Source organism: Diceros bicornis, chromosome 2 (genome assembly GCF_020826845.1).
Source record: "Diceros bicornis minor isolate mBicDic1 chromosome 2, mDicBic1.mat.cur, whole genome shotgun sequence".
Lineage (NCBI taxonomy): Eukaryota > Metazoa > Chordata > Mammalia > Perissodactyla > Rhinocerotidae > Diceros > Diceros bicornis.
In genome coordinates, this window is record NC_080741.1 from 82,882,234 (window position 1) to 82,899,874 (window position 17,641).

At 51.7% G+C, this 17,641-nt stretch overlaps 1 protein-coding gene across 4 annotated transcripts; it reads right to left on the bottom strand.

The window, feature by feature from the left end:
• Positions 1-60: 60 nt before the first annotated feature.
• On the bottom strand, positions 61-17,558 carry PRRT3 (proline rich transmembrane protein 3). 4 transcript variants are annotated; one of them, XM_058564793.1, is made up of 4 exons: positions 16,728-17,558; positions 3,529-4,606; positions 3,169-3,324; positions 61-2,645 (listed from the first exon to the last, which is right to left on the bottom strand). In XM_058564793.1, exons 2-4 carry the CDS (start codon positions 4,547-4,549, stop codon positions 892-894), a joined length of 2,931 nt encoding a protein of 976 aa, XP_058420776.1. In that variant the 5' UTR covers positions 4,550-4,606; positions 16,728-17,558; the 3' UTR covers positions 61-891. The 4 variants fall into 4 exon arrangements, with proteins under 4 accessions (XP_058420776.1, XP_058420783.1, XP_058420760.1 ...); XM_058564800.1 differs by lacking the exon at positions 16,728-17,558 and adding an exon at positions 7,513-7,687 and having other exon boundaries at positions 3,664-4,606; XM_058564777.1 differs by lacking the exon at positions 16,728-17,558 and adding an exon at positions 7,513-7,684.
• Positions 17,559-17,641: the final 83 nt, after the last annotated feature.

Sequence of the window (17,641 nt, forward strand, 5' to 3'; positions counted from 1 at the left end):
CCATGGGTCGGCCTAAGCTCCTGAGAGCCTCCACCTTGGGGAAGTTTTCTGAAACCCTGGGAAATTGAGTGCTACCCTGATGGAGGAGCAGTAGAAGGAGGGCAGAGGAGAGGCTTGGCCCTGAAGCAGTGTTAGGAGGAGGGGGATGGAGGAACCAGGCTTAGGAGTGGAACTTTCTGGGTTCTGTACCAGCTATCATTTGCCAAAGGACCCTGGACGAATGACTTCCATCTCTGAACTTCACTCTTCTCATCTATAAAATGGGCACAATCATGCTTCCCACTCAGGCTTAATATGAGAACGAAGTAAGGTGATGAATGTGAAGAGCTGAAAACTGCACAACATTTAGATGTTCCATAAAAGATTGGAAGCCATTATTTCTAAAGCCACCAAGGGTCGAGTGCCCTTTCCTTTGGAAGTCCTGCCCTCCCCAACATACACAGGACTTGGAGTTACTGGGGGCGGGGCCTCCTACCTCTCAGCTGAACAGGATCCTGGGGTGGCCAGAGGCAGGCAGGAGCGAAGTCCTACGGGTTCATTTCTTTGGCACAAAGAGGACAGTCAGACTGGACATGTGAGACTTCTCTCTCCACGGAGAGTCTAGAAGGGTGTTTGGGGCACTAACCTCGTTCCCCGTACCCAAATCTGTGCACGTCCACCCTGTATTCCGTGTAAGTCACGGCCTCTGTGCAAAATACCCGCTGAAAAAAGTAGAGATATTTTAAAAAACAAAAAATGGAGAGGAGGTTCATGCCCAGCAGTGTCCGGGGGCTGCAGTCAGGCAGAAGCCCGGGAATGCCAGTTTTTCAAGGTCCCAGTCGGCCATGCCCTACGAACATAGTGGGCGGGGGTGGGGGTGGGGCGGGGCCTTGGTCCTGCGTCCCAGACCCCTCAGAGCTCGATGGTGTCACTGGAGGCGCTGCGGGAGTCCCCGGGCTTGCAGCGTGGCTGGGCCTCACTCTGGGGTTCCCCGGCCCCAGCAGGAGCAGGGACGGGGGCAGGCAGTAGCTGCACTGTGCTAGGCAGTTGATCTAGGGGCAGACTGTCCACCGACGACAGCCCATGGCGCCATGGGTTCCAGCTGATCTTGAGCGAGCCCCGGGAGAAGCTGTCCGCTGAGCTGCCGGAGGCCGCCGCGTCAGGCTCGTCTACCACGTGTGGTGGGACCGGCCCGCGCACGCGCACGTCGCTGAGCGACCGGCAGCGGCCGCGGAGGAGCGAAGAGCCCGCGCCGTCGAGCTCGGCGTCGGGGTGGCTGCCCCGGCGCGGCCGCAGCGCGCTCCCGGGCGGCGGGGAGGCCAGGCCGCGCAGGCCGCAGCGCCGGAAGACGCTGTCTCGCACCAGGTGCTCTCGGAAGAGCGCGGCGTCGATGCTGCGGCTCAGGTTGATGGGTGACGGCGGCCGCAGGTCCAGCTCGCTCATCGATGGCGCCGGCCCCACGCTGCTGCGGGACAGTCGCGGGCCACCCTGGGGCCCATGGCCCAGCGACGCAGCCGAGCCCCAGGCGTCTGAATTGGGCGTGGCAGGCGGCCCACCTTCCGCTGGGTTGCGGATGAGGCTCCTGCTGATGTCCAAGCTACCTGGGCCGACGCCGCTGGGCCCCGCATAGCCGTTGTTGGGCCGCTCCGGCACCTCGCTCTTGCCCGAGGGCGGGGGGCACGCCAGGCGCAGCAGCTTAGCCCAGCAAGCGTGCTCTGTGGGCGGCCTGGGCCGTGCGGCGGCCACGGCGGCCAGCGCCATGGCGAGCGCCCATGTCAGCTCCAGCAGGCGCAGCCAAAAGTGGACACCCCACCAGGCCCACGAGAAGCGGCCCACCCGGCCTGGGCCCGGGTACAGCCACAGCGCGGCCGCCAGCTGCAAGCCGCTGGCCAGCAGCCCCAGCGCACCCGCCACGGCCAGCAGCCGCGGGCCCGGGCTCGTATCCCAGCTCCGCGGCCCGTCCAGCAGGCGGCGACGGCACAGGCAGAGTGTGCCCAGAGCCACCACCGCGCCCCAGGCGCACGATAAGCCCTGGGCCAGGAGGTTGAGTGCAGGCCTGGCGGACAGCAGGTCTGCAGTGAGCAACCCCACACCGTGCGCCAACGCCAACGCTCCCAGCAGGAGCGGGTTCTGCAGCTGCTGTGGCAGCCCGGCGCCCAGGCCGAGCAGGGTCAGGGCAGCGAGCGCAGTGAGCAGCAAGGGGAAGGGCAGGTTGTAGAGCACCAGGCTGGCGCGTAAGCCCAGCCGCGCCTGCGAGCCGTAGGGGTCAGCCAGCATGTAGGCGGATCGCAGCGCCGACGCTAGGAGCACCAGCACCGCAGCCACCAGTGCTAGCCGGGACCCCGCAGGGGCGGCTGCCAGCGAGGCCAGTGCCAACGAGGCGGGCAGGAGGAAGAGCACCCCCACCCCATAGACGTGCAGCTCCCAGGAAAAGCTCAGCACCCGCCGCAGGGGACCCCAGCGCAGGGGGGGTGCCGTGGCGTTGGCCGGGGGGCTGGAGGCTGGGGCTGATGCCATGGAGCTGGCTGAGGGCTCCGGAGGGGGTAGCTGGCCCAGGGCACGCTGCGTGGTGACCCGAATGAGGCCCCGGCGTGACGTCGAGGGGGCCTGGACTGGGGGTGCTGGGGGATGGCTTTGGGGGCGCCCCGACCACTCCTCGGCTTCATCTGCAATAATAACAATATTAAAATCGCCCTTTGAAAAGTGTTTCTGATTTTCCATCATTCTCTAGTGTAGTGGGCCAGGTGTTTAACTTTCCCAAGCACATCTGTAAAACAGGGATGGTAACAGCCCCTACTTCACTGGGCTGGGGTGAGGATTAAATGTTTAGCAGAGCTCCCAATACCCAGTAAGTGTTAAATGGATGTGAGCTATCATTTTTATTAATAATATACCAGCAGTTCTCAACACGGGCTGCGTATCAGAAAGCTCCTCCAGCGATTTGCAGGAGTTGGAGAATCACTGCACTAAACATCCCCATGTTACACTGAAGACTATTCCAGCCCCCAAAGGGCAAACGACTTCTCCTAGAGTACCCAGTGAGTGTTTATTATCCTAAGTGGTTTCAAGGAGATCCTGGCCAATTCCTTTAAGAGAGTGTTTGTCCCTATTCACTGCCCCCCGCCCCCCACAGATAACCTCACACAGGTTCTTAGTTATTAGACAGAGTACCCCCAGCCATGCCCTCACCTGGCTGCACAGCCCCCATAGGGCTCTCTGTTCGGTTTGTAGCTGGGCCAGGATCCGAGGGGACAGGGATGAGGGACTTTGGGGGACCTGGGACCTCCACGGCTCCTCTCACCCGCTGGGGGGAGACGGGGTCTGCTCCGTTCGTTGCTGCTCTCGCTGAAATAATAAAAGCAGTCATCACGTTGCCTGACCACCCAGGGGTCTCCAAAGTCTCATCTCCCAGGAGGGTGGCACCATCACCCTCATTTGTCAGCATGAGGAAACCGGGACCCAGAGGGACCAGAGGGCACAGAGAAACTGGGGCATCCTGGAACGCTGCCTCCTCCCAGCCCTGCTCAGCACTCTCACTTTGATACCCACCTGGCTTGGGCCGCCCATCAGAAGTCTCTGAGGCTGGGGGACCTGAGAGCTGGGGTCCTGGTGAGCCCGTAACGTCAGGGAGGTCAGCCTGCTTGGGTGAGGGACTTGAAAAACTGACTTCCCAGGTGTCCCCACCTCCAGCCTTCTCAGGGAGCTCCACTGGCAGCTCCTCAGCAGGAGGAAGGCTTCTGGCCGCTGCCAGGTCTGGCTGGGACCCAGGCTCCCGAGAGGACGCCGCCTCAACCGGGGATACTGAGCCAACATCAGGGGCTGCTGGATGCCGCTGGACGAAGAGAGGACCTCGAGCTGCCTCTCGGAAGTCCTCCTCACCCCCAGCCTGTTCTTCCAGCGCCGGCCTCCTGACAGTGCCGGAGTGGGGCACAAGAGCGTGCGGAGGGCCCTGGTGCGCCGAGGGGGATGTCTCTGAGACCCTGGTCTTGGCTTTGGCCACCAGACCCTCCTCTCCAGGGGGTTGCCCTCCCAGTTGGCCTCCAGGCTCCCCTGGAGAGGGAGGAACTGTGGCTACCCCAAGCTGGGGTCTGGGAGGCGTGGGGATGAAAGTGAGATGGGGGGGGCCCACTGGGGGCGGGGCTGGTGCTTCCTGCTCCATAGGCTCCTGTGAGTCAGGAGGTCCTGTCCAGCCCTGAGAACTCGGCCCTCGAGCCATCTGGAGGTCATCAGTTACTAGGAGTCCTTCTCTCTGAGCCCCCTGGGCTGCTTTAGGTCCATGCAGGGCTGGGCCCAGGGGAGAGTCTGCTGGCCTCTCGGGTGCCTCCTCAGCAGGGACCTGGGGGACACTGGAGTTCCAGGGGCTCTCATCTCTGGGCTTCTCCCAGAGGAAGGTGAAGGCCTGGGGCTCTGTGCCAACAGGACCCTTGGGGTGGGCTCTTGGGAGCAGCTGTGGTTCCGAGTCCTCAAGTGGTCTGGGACGGCCCCAGCCCAGGGCAGGGCCAGCGCCCAGGGACGGCAGCAGCAACAGTGGCAGGAGGCCACGTAGAGGGCCCCATGGGCTGGGGGCCATGGTCCACTCGGATGCCTGAGCCCAGAGCCCTCAACTTCCAGTCCTCACCGGATGAGCCTACAAAAAGGAGAGGGGGTGACATGTGAGGGTTGGGGGCTCCCACGGCTGCCCAAAGGGGGCTGGTGGGAAAGAAAGAAGAGTGACACAAGCAGCTGCCCCTCCCCCACGCCTTCCTGCTCAACCTCTTCATGCTGCCCAAAGTGACCCTGTAAAACTGCATCTCTGGTCACGCCATTTGCCCTGCTTCAAAACCTCCAATGGCTCTCCACCGCCCTCGGGAGAGAATATAAGCTCCTCTCCTGCCTTTCCAAGACCACACCAGGCTGCTCGCCCATCCTTCAACACCCTCTGGACTGTCCGACGCCCCAGGCCTTTGCTCCTGCTGTTCCCTCAGCCTGGAATGCCCTCTCCCTTCTCCCTCACTTGCTGAAATCCTATTGTTGAAGGCCCAGCTCAAATATCAGAGAAGTGGAGAGGCAGAGGAACAGGCCACTGCCTTTGAGGAAGGACCCTGGTTTGAATCCCAGCTTGGCCATTTCCTGGGGGAATTACTTTACCTCTCTCTCTGCATCATGGTTTTCTCGCCAGTAAAATGAGTATAATGAGTACCCCACTCAAAGGGGCTCTTATAAGACCCTCATAACAAAACACACTATGGGCCAGGCCCATATTAAGGAGCTCAGTAAGCATTAGAGCCCTTTACTTTTCCCTTTGTCCAAAAAGCTTTCTTTCCCACCAGCCTCCCTAACTAGTTCAACAGATAATTTGAGCACATACTGTGTGCCAGGCCCTGGGGAGAAAGCAGTGAACCAGACTGACAAGATTCCTGCCCTCACAGAGCTGGCATTCCAGGGGAGAGACAGACGGTGAATACTTTCAAATAAGGTGAGCTATGAAGAAAATAAAACAGGTTAGGACATAGATGGATGGGGACTGCTTTACACAGGGGTGCCAGGAAGGCCTCTCTCAGGTGGCATTTAAGCTAAACGCTGAACGAGGCAGCCACTGAAGACGTGGGGGAAAAGCATTTGGCAGAGGGCACAGAAAGTGCGAAGGCCCTGAAGCAGGAATGAGTGAGTTCAAGCAAGAAGAAGGCTAGCGTGGCTGGAGCACAGCAACTGAAGGAGGAGTGACAGAGGGAGACGAAATCAGGAAGAGGCCACAAGGGGCCTCGTAAACCACATAAGGCACCTGGATGTGATTCTCAGCATCACAGGAAGCCAATGGAGATGGTAAATATGGGAGTGACAAGGTCCGAGAAGTATTGTAAAAGGGGGAGAGAGTGCAGAAATCCAGGCAGGATATGACGGCGGCTCGTTTCGGTTTAGATATTCTTTCTCTGACACCCCCCCCCGCCTTGCCGTCACCCTGGTCACCCAGTCTAATAATTTCCTGTCTCCATTCTGCCCCCCAGCCTGGGGCTTCTCAAGGGCTGTGTCTGCATCTTGCATTTCTTGTCTCCAGCCCCCCACATACGCCTGGCTCCAGGTGGATATTCCCTGAAGGTTCCTCTTTCTGCGAGTCCCTAGCTGAGCCAGGGAGGCAGGAAGGGACCCTCGGCCAGGAGAAGGGGGACAGCGGCCATGAGAGCGAGGCCTGCGTGTGTTTAGGGGCAGAAGCCTTGCTCCTTTCCCCTCCAGGAAGCAGCCGTGCCCAAAGCTCCCTGCTCCTAACCCTTGGTGGCTCACGGACACCTTGAGAAGCCGATGAAAACTCCAGACGAAGGGGAGGGGGTGCGGGGATGGGTGAAATAGGTGCGGGAGATTAAGAGATACAAAATTCCAGCTATAAAATAAGTAAGTCTCGGGGATGCAATGGACAGCATAGGGAATATAGTCAATAATATTGTAATAACTTTGTATGGTGACAGATGGTTACTACACTTGTCACGGTGATCATTTCATAATGTATACAAATGTCGAATCACTATATCGTACACCTGAAACTCCTGTAATATTGTATATCAACTATACTTCAATTAAAATAAACCTTTATGTGAAAAATGGTAAACAAACAAAACTCCAGGCTCTCTCCCCAGGAAAATGCGCAGGTTCACCAAAACTTGTGGACAATTTCAGGGGGTTCAAAGACCCTTTAAACCCATCCCCGAAACTGAGTTAGACTCTGCCTTATAGCCTCGTGAGCTCATTTCTCAAACATTCACCGAGCCCCATGTTCTGCTCCTGGCCCAGGCTAGGTGCTGGGGACCTAAAGAGAAGCCTCAGTTCCAGTGTCGGGAGTGGTGGTGAGCTGAGGGGAAGGCCTGAAAGGCCACTAACACGGGTACTGGTTAATAACAGTGCTCCTGCATCCAGCTCTTACCCAGTTAGGCTCCTGTGCTAAGCTTAGCTGCACATCCTCAATCTCATCCAAACCCCGCAACACAAGCAAGTGTTGGTATACCCATTTCATAGGGGAAGAAACCAAGGTTCAGAGAGGTTGAGCAACCCGCCCAAGGTCACACAGCCAGCACATGGCCATTCTAAGCATTGTGAAACCCACAGTGGCTCATTTCGCACAGGAGGTCCAAAAAGCTTTGCAGAGGAGGAGACGGTTGAGTTGGGCCTTCAGTGATAAGCATATACCATCTGCTCACCACCCCCAATCCAAGAGATGTAGGCATCTGCGGACAAGGAGGGGGCTGCCCAGCCCTAGGTTCCGCTGCTGGAGAGATTTTTTTTTTTTTGGTGGGGTGTGGGGGGTATCTCCCTGCCCCAGGGACTGCGGAGAGGCTGGCCTGGGGTCAGGGCGCAGGCCGCCGCAGGGCAGCCTCCAGGAGCTGGTCCATATCGGGTTACCTCTCCTCCTCGGTCTCCTCTCCCCTGGCTCTGCGCCTTCCCGCAGTATCCCGGGTAGGGGTGGGCGCTGCTGGAGGCCCTGCTGCTCGCGCCCGAGAGGCGGGCTGCAGGCCATGCTCCCGGCCAGGACTCTGCCATCGCCCCCTCCCTCGGCCAGCTCCTCACCTGGGCGCCACGCCGGCAGCCCCGCGTTCACCTTGCGCGCGTCCCTGCAGCCGCTCTCTGCGCCGCATCCTCCGAGATGCTCAGACTTGGCTAACAGAGCCTGGCGCTGCCGATCGAGGAGCCCGCCCACAGGAGCGCCATCCTCGCTTAACCCTTTCCCCTTAGGGGTGGATTCTCCTCCCAGTCCTGACCTCCCCTCTCTCAGAAATTCTCAGGGCTAACCGGGGAAGCGAGGTCACCTCCAAGGGACATGGAAATCCCTTCCGCAGCATCCTTGAAAATGGGGCAGCTAATCTCTGTTTGCATACCTCATGGGACAGGGAGTTCACTTCCTTTATAGCTCTATACCTATTTCCTTATAGGGATACATACATATATACCTATAGACAAATCCTGCCTACTTGATGTGTGTCCTTCAGATCTTGTTCGAGGCACAGTCACATATGCATTTTAAATAGAAATGAGATCATACTGTACATATTTTTCTGTAACTTGCCTTTTTTCTCTTCACTTTGCAATATATCCTGGCACATTTTCCATGTAAATTTCTACAGATCCATCTCATTTCTTGTATTCGCTGGTGAGAATTGCAGCATATGGTGCGCCTGTAATTTTTATTTATCCAGTCCTGGAGGTTGGACGCATAGGTTGTTTCTAGCCTTTTGCTAGCAGGAATAAATGACGCAGGGACCATTCTTGCATAGACATCTTCGTGCACATGCACTGGTGTACCTGTCAGATGACTTCCTACGCGAGGCATGGTTAGATCTATGGGTCTGCACATTTTCGGGTCTGCTAGACACTGTCAAAACGCACCTGGTCCCTCTTTGGACAGCTCCTGACGTACTAACTGTGCCCCTCTAGGTTCAGTACATTAAGAGAAATCCACACGAGGAATACACATGGTCATCAAATATGATGTGGAAACTTTAATGGCATGGAGAAACTTCCAGGGTAGATTGTTTTTTATGTAAATTTCAGTCATTCAAATTATAAAAATAATATACGCTAACTATCCCACTTCGAGCAACACAGAAATGTTCAAATAACACATTAACTGTCTTACCCTCGGCCTCTCCAACTCTGGCTCCCAGATGGACCCACTGTTAACACCATACTGTTTCCTTGCTTATAAAAACACATACGTGCATGCATTTCTTTTTAGAAAAATGGGATCATACTATGCATATTATTCTATAACTTTGTTTTGCCTTAAGTGATAGACGTTGGAAACATTTTGAAGGCAATACATATCCACTCCACCCTTTTCTTTCAACTAGCTGCATGCTACTGCATGGTGTGGACGCACTGTCATTCACTCAAACGTTCCCAATATCTCCTACTGATGGGCACTCAGGTGATTTACAGCTTTTTTTTCCTACTAGAAACAATACTGCAATAAACATCCTTACATGCCAATACACGCAACTTTACCTGCCGATACTCTTGATTCTCTCAGACAGTTATTGGTTTGATCTCATTTTTGTTATCTCTCTGCCTGCCTATCTATCTATCCTATCTCTAAATATTGGAGGGTAAATAGTGGTTGTATGATTTTTTATCTAATTTTGCTTTTCCGTTTACCAATATTCTACACAACTGTGTATTTCTTTTGTGATCAGAGATAAGAACAATAAATGAACTTTTTGAATAAATTTATTCAAAAAAGAAAGAAACTTCTTCCTAGAGTTGAGCTGAAATCCCTCTCCCAGTGTTTTCTGGCTCTCACAGAAAGGCAACACTCAGCCCTCAGTCGTGTCTGACATGTTGCAGTTTGAAGAGTGTTCGGTCCTGAGTAGCTGGTAAATGGTGGAGTCTGCATCCAGCTTTTCCGACTCTGGGAGAGAGTTCGGGCTTTTCCCATTTCCCCATATCGTCTGACCAGCTCTACTGTTTTCCTTGTGAGAATCTCTTTTGAATTGTACATCTCTCATTTCTCTAGAATCTTCTCCCTCCAGGCCAAAAACTCCCAGTTCTTTCAGCCTTTCCTCAAAGGACAGGATTCTGGGCTCTCACCATTGTGACATCTCTCCTCTATTTGCTTCTTACCAGGTCAACAATGTCCCCTTTAAAGTATGACTCTTGGAACTGAAGCCAGTTGGGAATAAAGCTGAACTTTCACCTCCCCTTTCCTAGATTCTACTCCTCCATTAATATGGCCTCACACTGAATTAATGTTTCCGGCAGCCACTTCACTTTGTTGCCCAGAATTGATCTACTAGGTCTTCCCCATCGCTTTGTGAGCAGTTGGTTTCTGGACCTTCAATGTAGAATTTGACATTTGTTTGTTGTTTATTTTATCTTGTTAGATCTAGCCAGTTCTGATCTTGTGGGAAGTTATCTGGATCTTGGTTCTATGTATAATAGATAATTGGCATTTGGGGGCATTGTCCAAGATCCACGTCTCTTCCTGACAGCATCCTAATTTCCCTTGAGGGACCTATGTCTTTTCCCCCGTGGGCAGTCTTGGTGGGAGGGCAATTCTAGGGGCCTACTACAGAAGCTGAGGGGTCCAGATTCCTCCTCTCATTGTCTCCTGTGAACTTTCTGGTAAGCCGCCTTTGGAGATGTCGAGATTCCCACAGCAGGCTCAGAGCTGGCCTGGTTCCCTTCCTCAGTTTCCCCTGAGGAGGGCAGATGTGTGTGCTAGGACCACCCCATTCGCGCCCCCGCAAAGTCTCACTGGCCTGACAGCGCCCAACCCCCCAGGTCCCCACAGCATCTGGCTGCTCCCTGGCTGCCCTCTTCAGAGCCAGGAGCCCCAGTTCCACTGTGTTTCCAAACCACTGGTAGGGGTTTTGAGAGTCCAGACAAAGGCAAGAGAGATCACGGCCCCTTTGGCCAGAGGCCAAGATGAAAGCTGATCCTGTGGAAAGAGGAGACTGGCTGGGGGTGGAGGGGAATGTAAGCGGGGAACAGGGGGTGCCAGGCATAGGTGGGGGGCACCCTGGCTCCAAAAGGGGCTCCCAGTATTATCCTGGAGACTCTGGGACAGAGGGAAGGGGATGATTCCAAGCATATGGGGACGGTCAATAGCTCCGTTTACCAAGCACTCAGACTGCCAGGAGCTATGCTACCGTACATGCATTATTTCCTTTTAAGTCCTCACAACAACCCTACATATTATTATGCTCTCCATTTTACAGCCGGCAAGCTGAAGCTCAGAGAGGTTAAGTAATTTGTTCAAAGTCACACGGCAAATAAAAGGCCAAGCTACAAGTCTGACTTTTGAGCCAGTGCTCTTAATAGTGATGACACCATCCTGCCCCTCTGGAAGAACCTCAGAGAGAGAAGGGGAGATGAAAACCCCAGCCCTGCCAGGTGGCCCCTGCTGTGTTAGGAGTTTGAGTCTAAGAAAATAGGCCTCCAATTTGGATCTCTATTGAAGGGACTTCAAACCAACAGGGTTGGGAGCTCCCACCCTAAAGTACCTTGGAAACTCCCAAGGAAAGGGAGAGGGAAGGAAAAGGCAAAGGTGATGTGGCTGGCGATGACGAAGTCTTCTCCTTAGACAAGGCCCCGGACGGCTGGCTGGCATTTTCCTTCTGGCTGGTCACTGTGGCAGGCACGAGCGAAGAGACAAAGGGTGAAACAGGTGGGAGACCGTGCAGCCTGGCGCACCCTCTCTGTGCTGTGCCAGACGTCCTGGCCTCCGAGGGCACGGCGAGTCCCACTCTTTCCCCACACTAGCCACGTTAGGCCTCAGGGGTCCTGGAGTCTTAACTCATTCTTTCTCCGAGTGTCGCCTCCCCAGACACCAGCTGGCTGAACCTCATCTCTTTAAGAAGATATATCTTTACAGACTTTAAAATCAGCCGTTCCCCATTCCATCCCCTCTTACTGCCAATGCCTCTCCACTCTTCCTGGCATTTCTGGCTATTTCTTCAGTTTTTATATCTGTTTTTTAAGCGTCAGACTTACACTGCTAATGTTGATTATGTTTTCAGTTTTAGATTTTACCTATTGACTACTACTAAGGAATATGAAGATTTAACTCATATCACGTTCCACATTTCTTGTCCTGCTTTTGTTTATATCATTATTCTGTACTTACAATACTAGAATCGTGAACAATTGTTCAAGCTGATTCAAGAAGTGTACTGTGATTATAATGCCATTGCTAGACGCTCTGCTTTACCTGGGGAAAGTATTGCTTGGTTTTTTATTTGCTTACTTTTCTATGCATCTATCACTAATTTATTCTCCTTAATCTTTCCTTGAAGTGAAAAACAATCTGAAGATTTGATTTCCCATCCAGATAACAACACTTCAAAAAAGACTCATGGAATTCTACAGAACAAACACATGGTTTCTCCAACAAAGAAATGGCTTTAAAAAAAGGCAGGGGAGGAGAAACTGTTATAAAAGAGACTTAAGAGACACAGCAATCAAATGCCATGTGGGGGCCTCATTGAGATCCTCATTCAAACAAACCAACCGTACATTTTAAGATAATTGGGGAAATTTGAACGTGGATTGAGCCTTAGAAAATACTGAAGAACGTCTAGGGGCCAGCCTGGTGGTGTAGCAGTTAAGTTCGCGCGCTCTGCTTCAGCGACCCGGGGTTCACAGGTTTGGATTCTGGGTGCAGACCTACACACTGCTCATCAAGGCATGCTGTGGCAGTGTCCCACATACAAAACAGAGGAAGATGGGCACAGATGTTAGCTCAGGGACAATCTTCCTCAAGCAAAAAAAAAAAACAAGAGGAAGATTGGCAACAGATGTTATCTCAGGGCTGATTTTCCTCACCAGAAAGAAAAAAAAAAGAATGTCTAATTAGGTGAGATATTGGCATTGTGAGTTATGTTTAAAAAATTCCTTATCTGTTAGAGGTACTTATTAAAATATTTATGTGTAAAATGATATTGTATCTGGGATTTACTTTTATTTTATTATTATTATTTTTAAATAATTTTATTTATTTATTTTTTCCCCCAAAGCCCCAGTAGATAGTTGTATGTCATAGCTGCACATCCTTCTAGTTGCTGTATATGGGACGCGGCCTCAGCATGGCTGGAGAAGCGGTGCGTCGGTGCGCGCCCGGGATCCGAACCCGGGCCGCCAGCAGCGGAGCACGCGCACTTAACCGCTAAGCCACGGGGCCGGCCCTAGGATTTACTTTTAAAACATTCCAGAAAAAAAGTGAGTTTGGAAGATACATGAAAGATTGGCAAAATATTGACAATTATTAAAGCAAGGTGATAGCTACATGATTATACCACTCTCTCCACTCTCGCATGTTTGAAATTTTCCATAATAAAAAATTAAAAATGAAAAAGAAATTCACAAAGAAATAGGAGAAAGGAAAAGGTTGCATAGGGCTGGCTGTGCCTTGTGTGAGCTAACTGCAGGAATAAAATGTTTTATTTATTGGGTACTAGCCCACCTTGGAGGGGCACAGACACAGAACCCAGGTTTCTTTCTTTCTTTCTTTTTTTTTTTTGTGAGGAAGATCAGCCCTGAGCTAACATCTATGCCAATCCTCCTCTTTTTGCTGAGGAAGACTGGCCGTGAGCTAATATCTGCGCCGATCTTCCTCCGCTTTACGTGGGACACTGCCACAGCATGGCCTGACAAGTGGTGCGTCAGTGCGCGCCCAGGATCCGAATCTGGGCCACCAGCAGCGGAGCTCGTGCACTTAACCTCTACGCCACGGGGTCGGCCCCAGAAGCCAGGTTTCTGAACCCCACTGATCTTCCCAGGCTGTCTCCAGTGAGGCAGAGCCAGGACACCTGGAAGGGAGGTGGGACCAAAGTGAGAGCAGGGTCAGCAGGAGGGTTGACAGCACTGGGGGTTAAAGCACAGGACAGGCTCAGGAACACACTGGCTGACCCGAGAGCCCTCTGCACCCAGCAGTTGCAGGGGTCTCCTCGATGCCCCCCATCTGCAGTCTGGATAGCCTACAAAAGCCTCTCATAGCCATGATCATGAGAGATCTCAATGTCAGCTTCCAAGGGCCTATGTTCCCTCCCCTCCTTAACAGCTTTAATGATATAATTCACATACACAAAATTCACCTATTTAAGGTGTAGTATTCACTATTTTTTAGTATATTCACAAAGTTGTGCAACTATCACCACATTCAATTTTAGAACATTTTCATTACCCCAAAAAGAAACTTGTACCCATTAGCAATCACTCCACATTCTCCTCCCCTCAACCCCCGGCAACCACTAATCTACCTTCTGTCTCTACGGATTTGCCTATTCTGGACTTTTCATAAAAAATAGGATGGTACATGCAGTCTTTCATGATTAGTTTCTTTCGTGTAGTATGCTTCAAGGTTCATCTGTGTCCCAGGTTATATCAGCACCTCATTCTTTCTTATTGCTGAATAATACTCCATTGTATGGATGTAGCATATTTTATTTATCCATTCATCAGTGGTGGCCATTTGGGTTGCTTCTACTTTGTGGCTATTAGGAATAATGCTGCTATGAACATTCGTGTACAAGTTTTTGTGTGGACAAATGATTTCATTTCTCTTGGGTATATATCCATCTAGGAGTGGAACTGCTGGATCATACGGAAACTTTTTTTTTTTTTCCTGAGGAAGATTCACCCGGAGCTAACATCTGTCGCCAATCCTCCTCTTTTTTGCTTGAGGAAGATTAGCCTTGAGCTAACATCTGCACCAGTCTTCCTCTATTTTGTATGTGGGTCACTGCCACAGCATGGCTGACAAGTGGTGTAGGTCCATGCCTGGGAGCCAAACCCGTGAACCCGGGCCACTGAAGCTGAGCGCCACGAACTTAAACACTACACCACCGGGCCGGCCCGTTTAACTTTTGGAGGAAGCGCCAGACTGTTTTCCAAAGTGGCTACACTGTATTATCTCCTTTTCACAGACGGGGAGAGGAGGCCCAGAGAGCGGAGTGTTTTATGCAAAGCACTGAGTTGGTGCAAGAAAGCAGGAGTTAATCGTGCAACTGGCCTCAACTCCACGCCCACACTCCTCTGACCTGGCTGCCATGTCACTCTCCCCCTAACACCCTAGGCCCACTTTACCCTCCATTCCTCTCCTGCCAGCAGCAATCCCTTCATATCAGCCTCTCCCAAAGGCTCTCTGCTGCCACTCCAGCATCAAGTTTGCCTCCGAGGGATGACTTACAAGCTCACTGCCATCTGGCTGTGCTGCTGCCTCATCTCATCACATCTTTTTAAGCAGCTTTATTCAGGTATAATTCACATGCCATACCATTCACCCATTTAGTGTCCAACCCAACACTCATCACGTCTTTTTATTCTCTACACTTGAGGGTCATCCGGGTCTTGTTTCAGTTTCATGAAAACACCAGCATATCTGCTTTTGGGACCCTGCACACATTATCACCTCTGCCTGCGATAGTCTTTCCTTACATATTTCTCTGGCTCTGAATATATTTCCATCTCAAGATGACACTTGAGCTGGGAAGCCTTCCCTGATGCCCCAGGCTGGCTGGATGGCCTGCAGGACATCCCACAGCCCCCCTCAGACCCCCGTCATGCCCGGGACACAGTAGGCCAGGCTCTTAAGGTCTGGGAGTGCAGCTTGTTCATGTGCAGCGTCTGGCAGATGGTCAATAAATGTTTGCTGAGTGAATAGAAAGATCTGAAAATATCTAGCATGGCACTAGGCATATTGCAGAAATCCAGTAAATGTTTGCAGACTTCATTGCCTACTAGACAGGAGCAGTAGCTCCTTTTGGGAACATTCGAGACAGTTTGGGTGATTAAAGGGTAAAATACTTTTTTTTCTTGCCTGGTACCCATGCCACTTTCTTCTGGCAACGGCACCCCGGTTTTCCTTTAGGGAATCACCCCATCCCACCTTCAGTCCTTGTAGCCTAGCTGGGGCTAAGCAGTTCCTGGAATTTGCATGTAATCCAAATCAGGAAAATTATCCTGATTTTTAACGAAATTTTTCAGAAACGGGTGCCTTCTTTTCACTGGCGTTACTAAGCTGATGTCTCCATGAGAAGACAGACTGCCTGAGAATAGAAAAAGGCTGACTTGGGCCGGCCCCATGGCTTAGCAGTTAAGTGCGTGCGCTCCGCTGCTGGCAGCCTGGGTCTGGATCCCAGGCGTGCACCGACGCACCACTTCTCCGGCCATGCTGAGGCCGAGTCCTACATACAGCAACTAGAAGGATGTGCAGCTATGACATACAACTATCTACTGGGGCTTTGGGGGAAAAAATAAATAAATAAAATTAAAAAAAAAAAAAAAGAAAAAGGCTGACTTGATACAGAAACTGAGTCCCAATGACATCACTTGAGGACCTGGATCCAGCTGTACCTGCAGCCAACTGACCATTGGACATTTTAGCTATTGAGCCAATTGTATTCCTTTTTTTAAATTGCTTAAGCCAGGTTGAGTTCAGTTTGTCACTTGCAACTGCAATATTTCGCAGTTAGTAATCCTCCAGGTCTTTCACATACACACATGGCCATCACATTCCTTATAGACCAAACAGAAGAACCACACTGACTTTTGCCCCTAAGTGCAGGTTTACCTACTCTCCTCAAATCTAAGTCATCACTATTTTTCTGAGTTTTGTTGTGCAGTTGACTGTCAATATTTAGCCTTCCATGCAAGGCACCTTCTATACTATGATCAGTAAGTGGACATTTCAGATGGTCCTAAACGGTTTTGGTGATAAGTTCAGGTTGATGGAAAAGGTAAAATGCTCATTGAGTAGCTTGGCTCAAACTGAACGCCAAGAAACACACACGATAAGCATTGCTCCCTGAACTTGTGTGTGGGTTCTGGGAAGAACTTGCTAAAACAAACCTGGCTCTTCCCTTTGACTTGTTGGTGCCAAGGACACGTGCATTCACCACCAACACGATGGGTCAGGAAAGTCTCACACACTTCACCCACCCACCTCTGCTACGGGGAAAAAGACAAATTGTGTGTGAGCCAAGAGGCAGACTGAAATGTTGAGGATGCCTTGTAGGAACGAGGGTGACATCACTCAGTCGCCAGTTACTGCTTGCTTTCCAGCCCCACCTGGACCTTTCCGTATATACCACGTGACCCCCACTTCCTGGGGTGCCATGAACTGTGGACATTTTAACCTGTGGGCCTTTGCTGGTTCTGTTCCCTCTGCTTGGGATGCCCTTCCACACTGCAGAACTCTTTTAGGCCCAGGTCAAAGGTTAGCTCTCCCGTGAACCCTTGTTCCTTTAATATTTTGTTTAAGCAGCTATTTACATATCAGCGTTTCTTACCTTGGGTCTGTGGGTCACTCTGAATAGGCTTTAGAGGGTCTATCAACATCCTGGGTTACCCAGGAAATCTGTGTGTCTGTGCCCATGTGCACTACTCTGGAGGGGAGCGTCAGAGCTTCCACCAGATTCTCAAAGAGGTTCTGTGACCCAAAAAAGGGTTCAGAACCACCAATTTCTTATGTGCCTCTCTTATGAGTTCCTTGAGGGCAAGGGTCACATCTTTTCATCTTAGACTCTCCAGCACTGGTCCACAATAGATACTCATAACTGTTGGCAGAAAGCTGTTAAGTGACCCACAGAGGCAACATTTTTATGGGCAAAGAAGAGAAAACAGGGTGGTTTAATTTGTAGAGTTAAGAGTTGTTCTTTTTTTTGTGTGTGAGGAAGATTGTCCCTGAGCTAACATCCATGCCAATCCTCCTCTTTTTGCTGAGGAAGACTGGCCCTGGGCTAACATCTGTGCCCATCTTCCTCTACTTTATATGGGACGCCGCCACAGCGTGGCCTGATCAGTGGTGTGGTACATGCCCAGGATCCGAACCCAGGCTGCCAGCAGCGGGGCGCGCGCACTTAGGCGCTGCGCCACAGGGCCGGCCCCAAGAGATGTTTGTTCTTGATTACAGTGCTCAACATGCACATTACGTTCGCCTCTTGGTACAGAAATGGCACCTTGCCACTTTCCTGGGAGAGTTAATCCAGGCAGAATTATTCCTGTCATATTGACACAGGGTTCCTGACACAACCCTTAGATATGTGTCTGCCAGCAATCACCCTCTTTCTCTTCTTACAGCAATATGTAAACTCTCGCTTATCCAGAATAACTGGGCAATGAGGTCTTTGTAGCCATATACAGTAGAGCACCATTGATTTGTCACTAGATTTGATCTATTCTGAACTCCACATCAAGGCCTTGC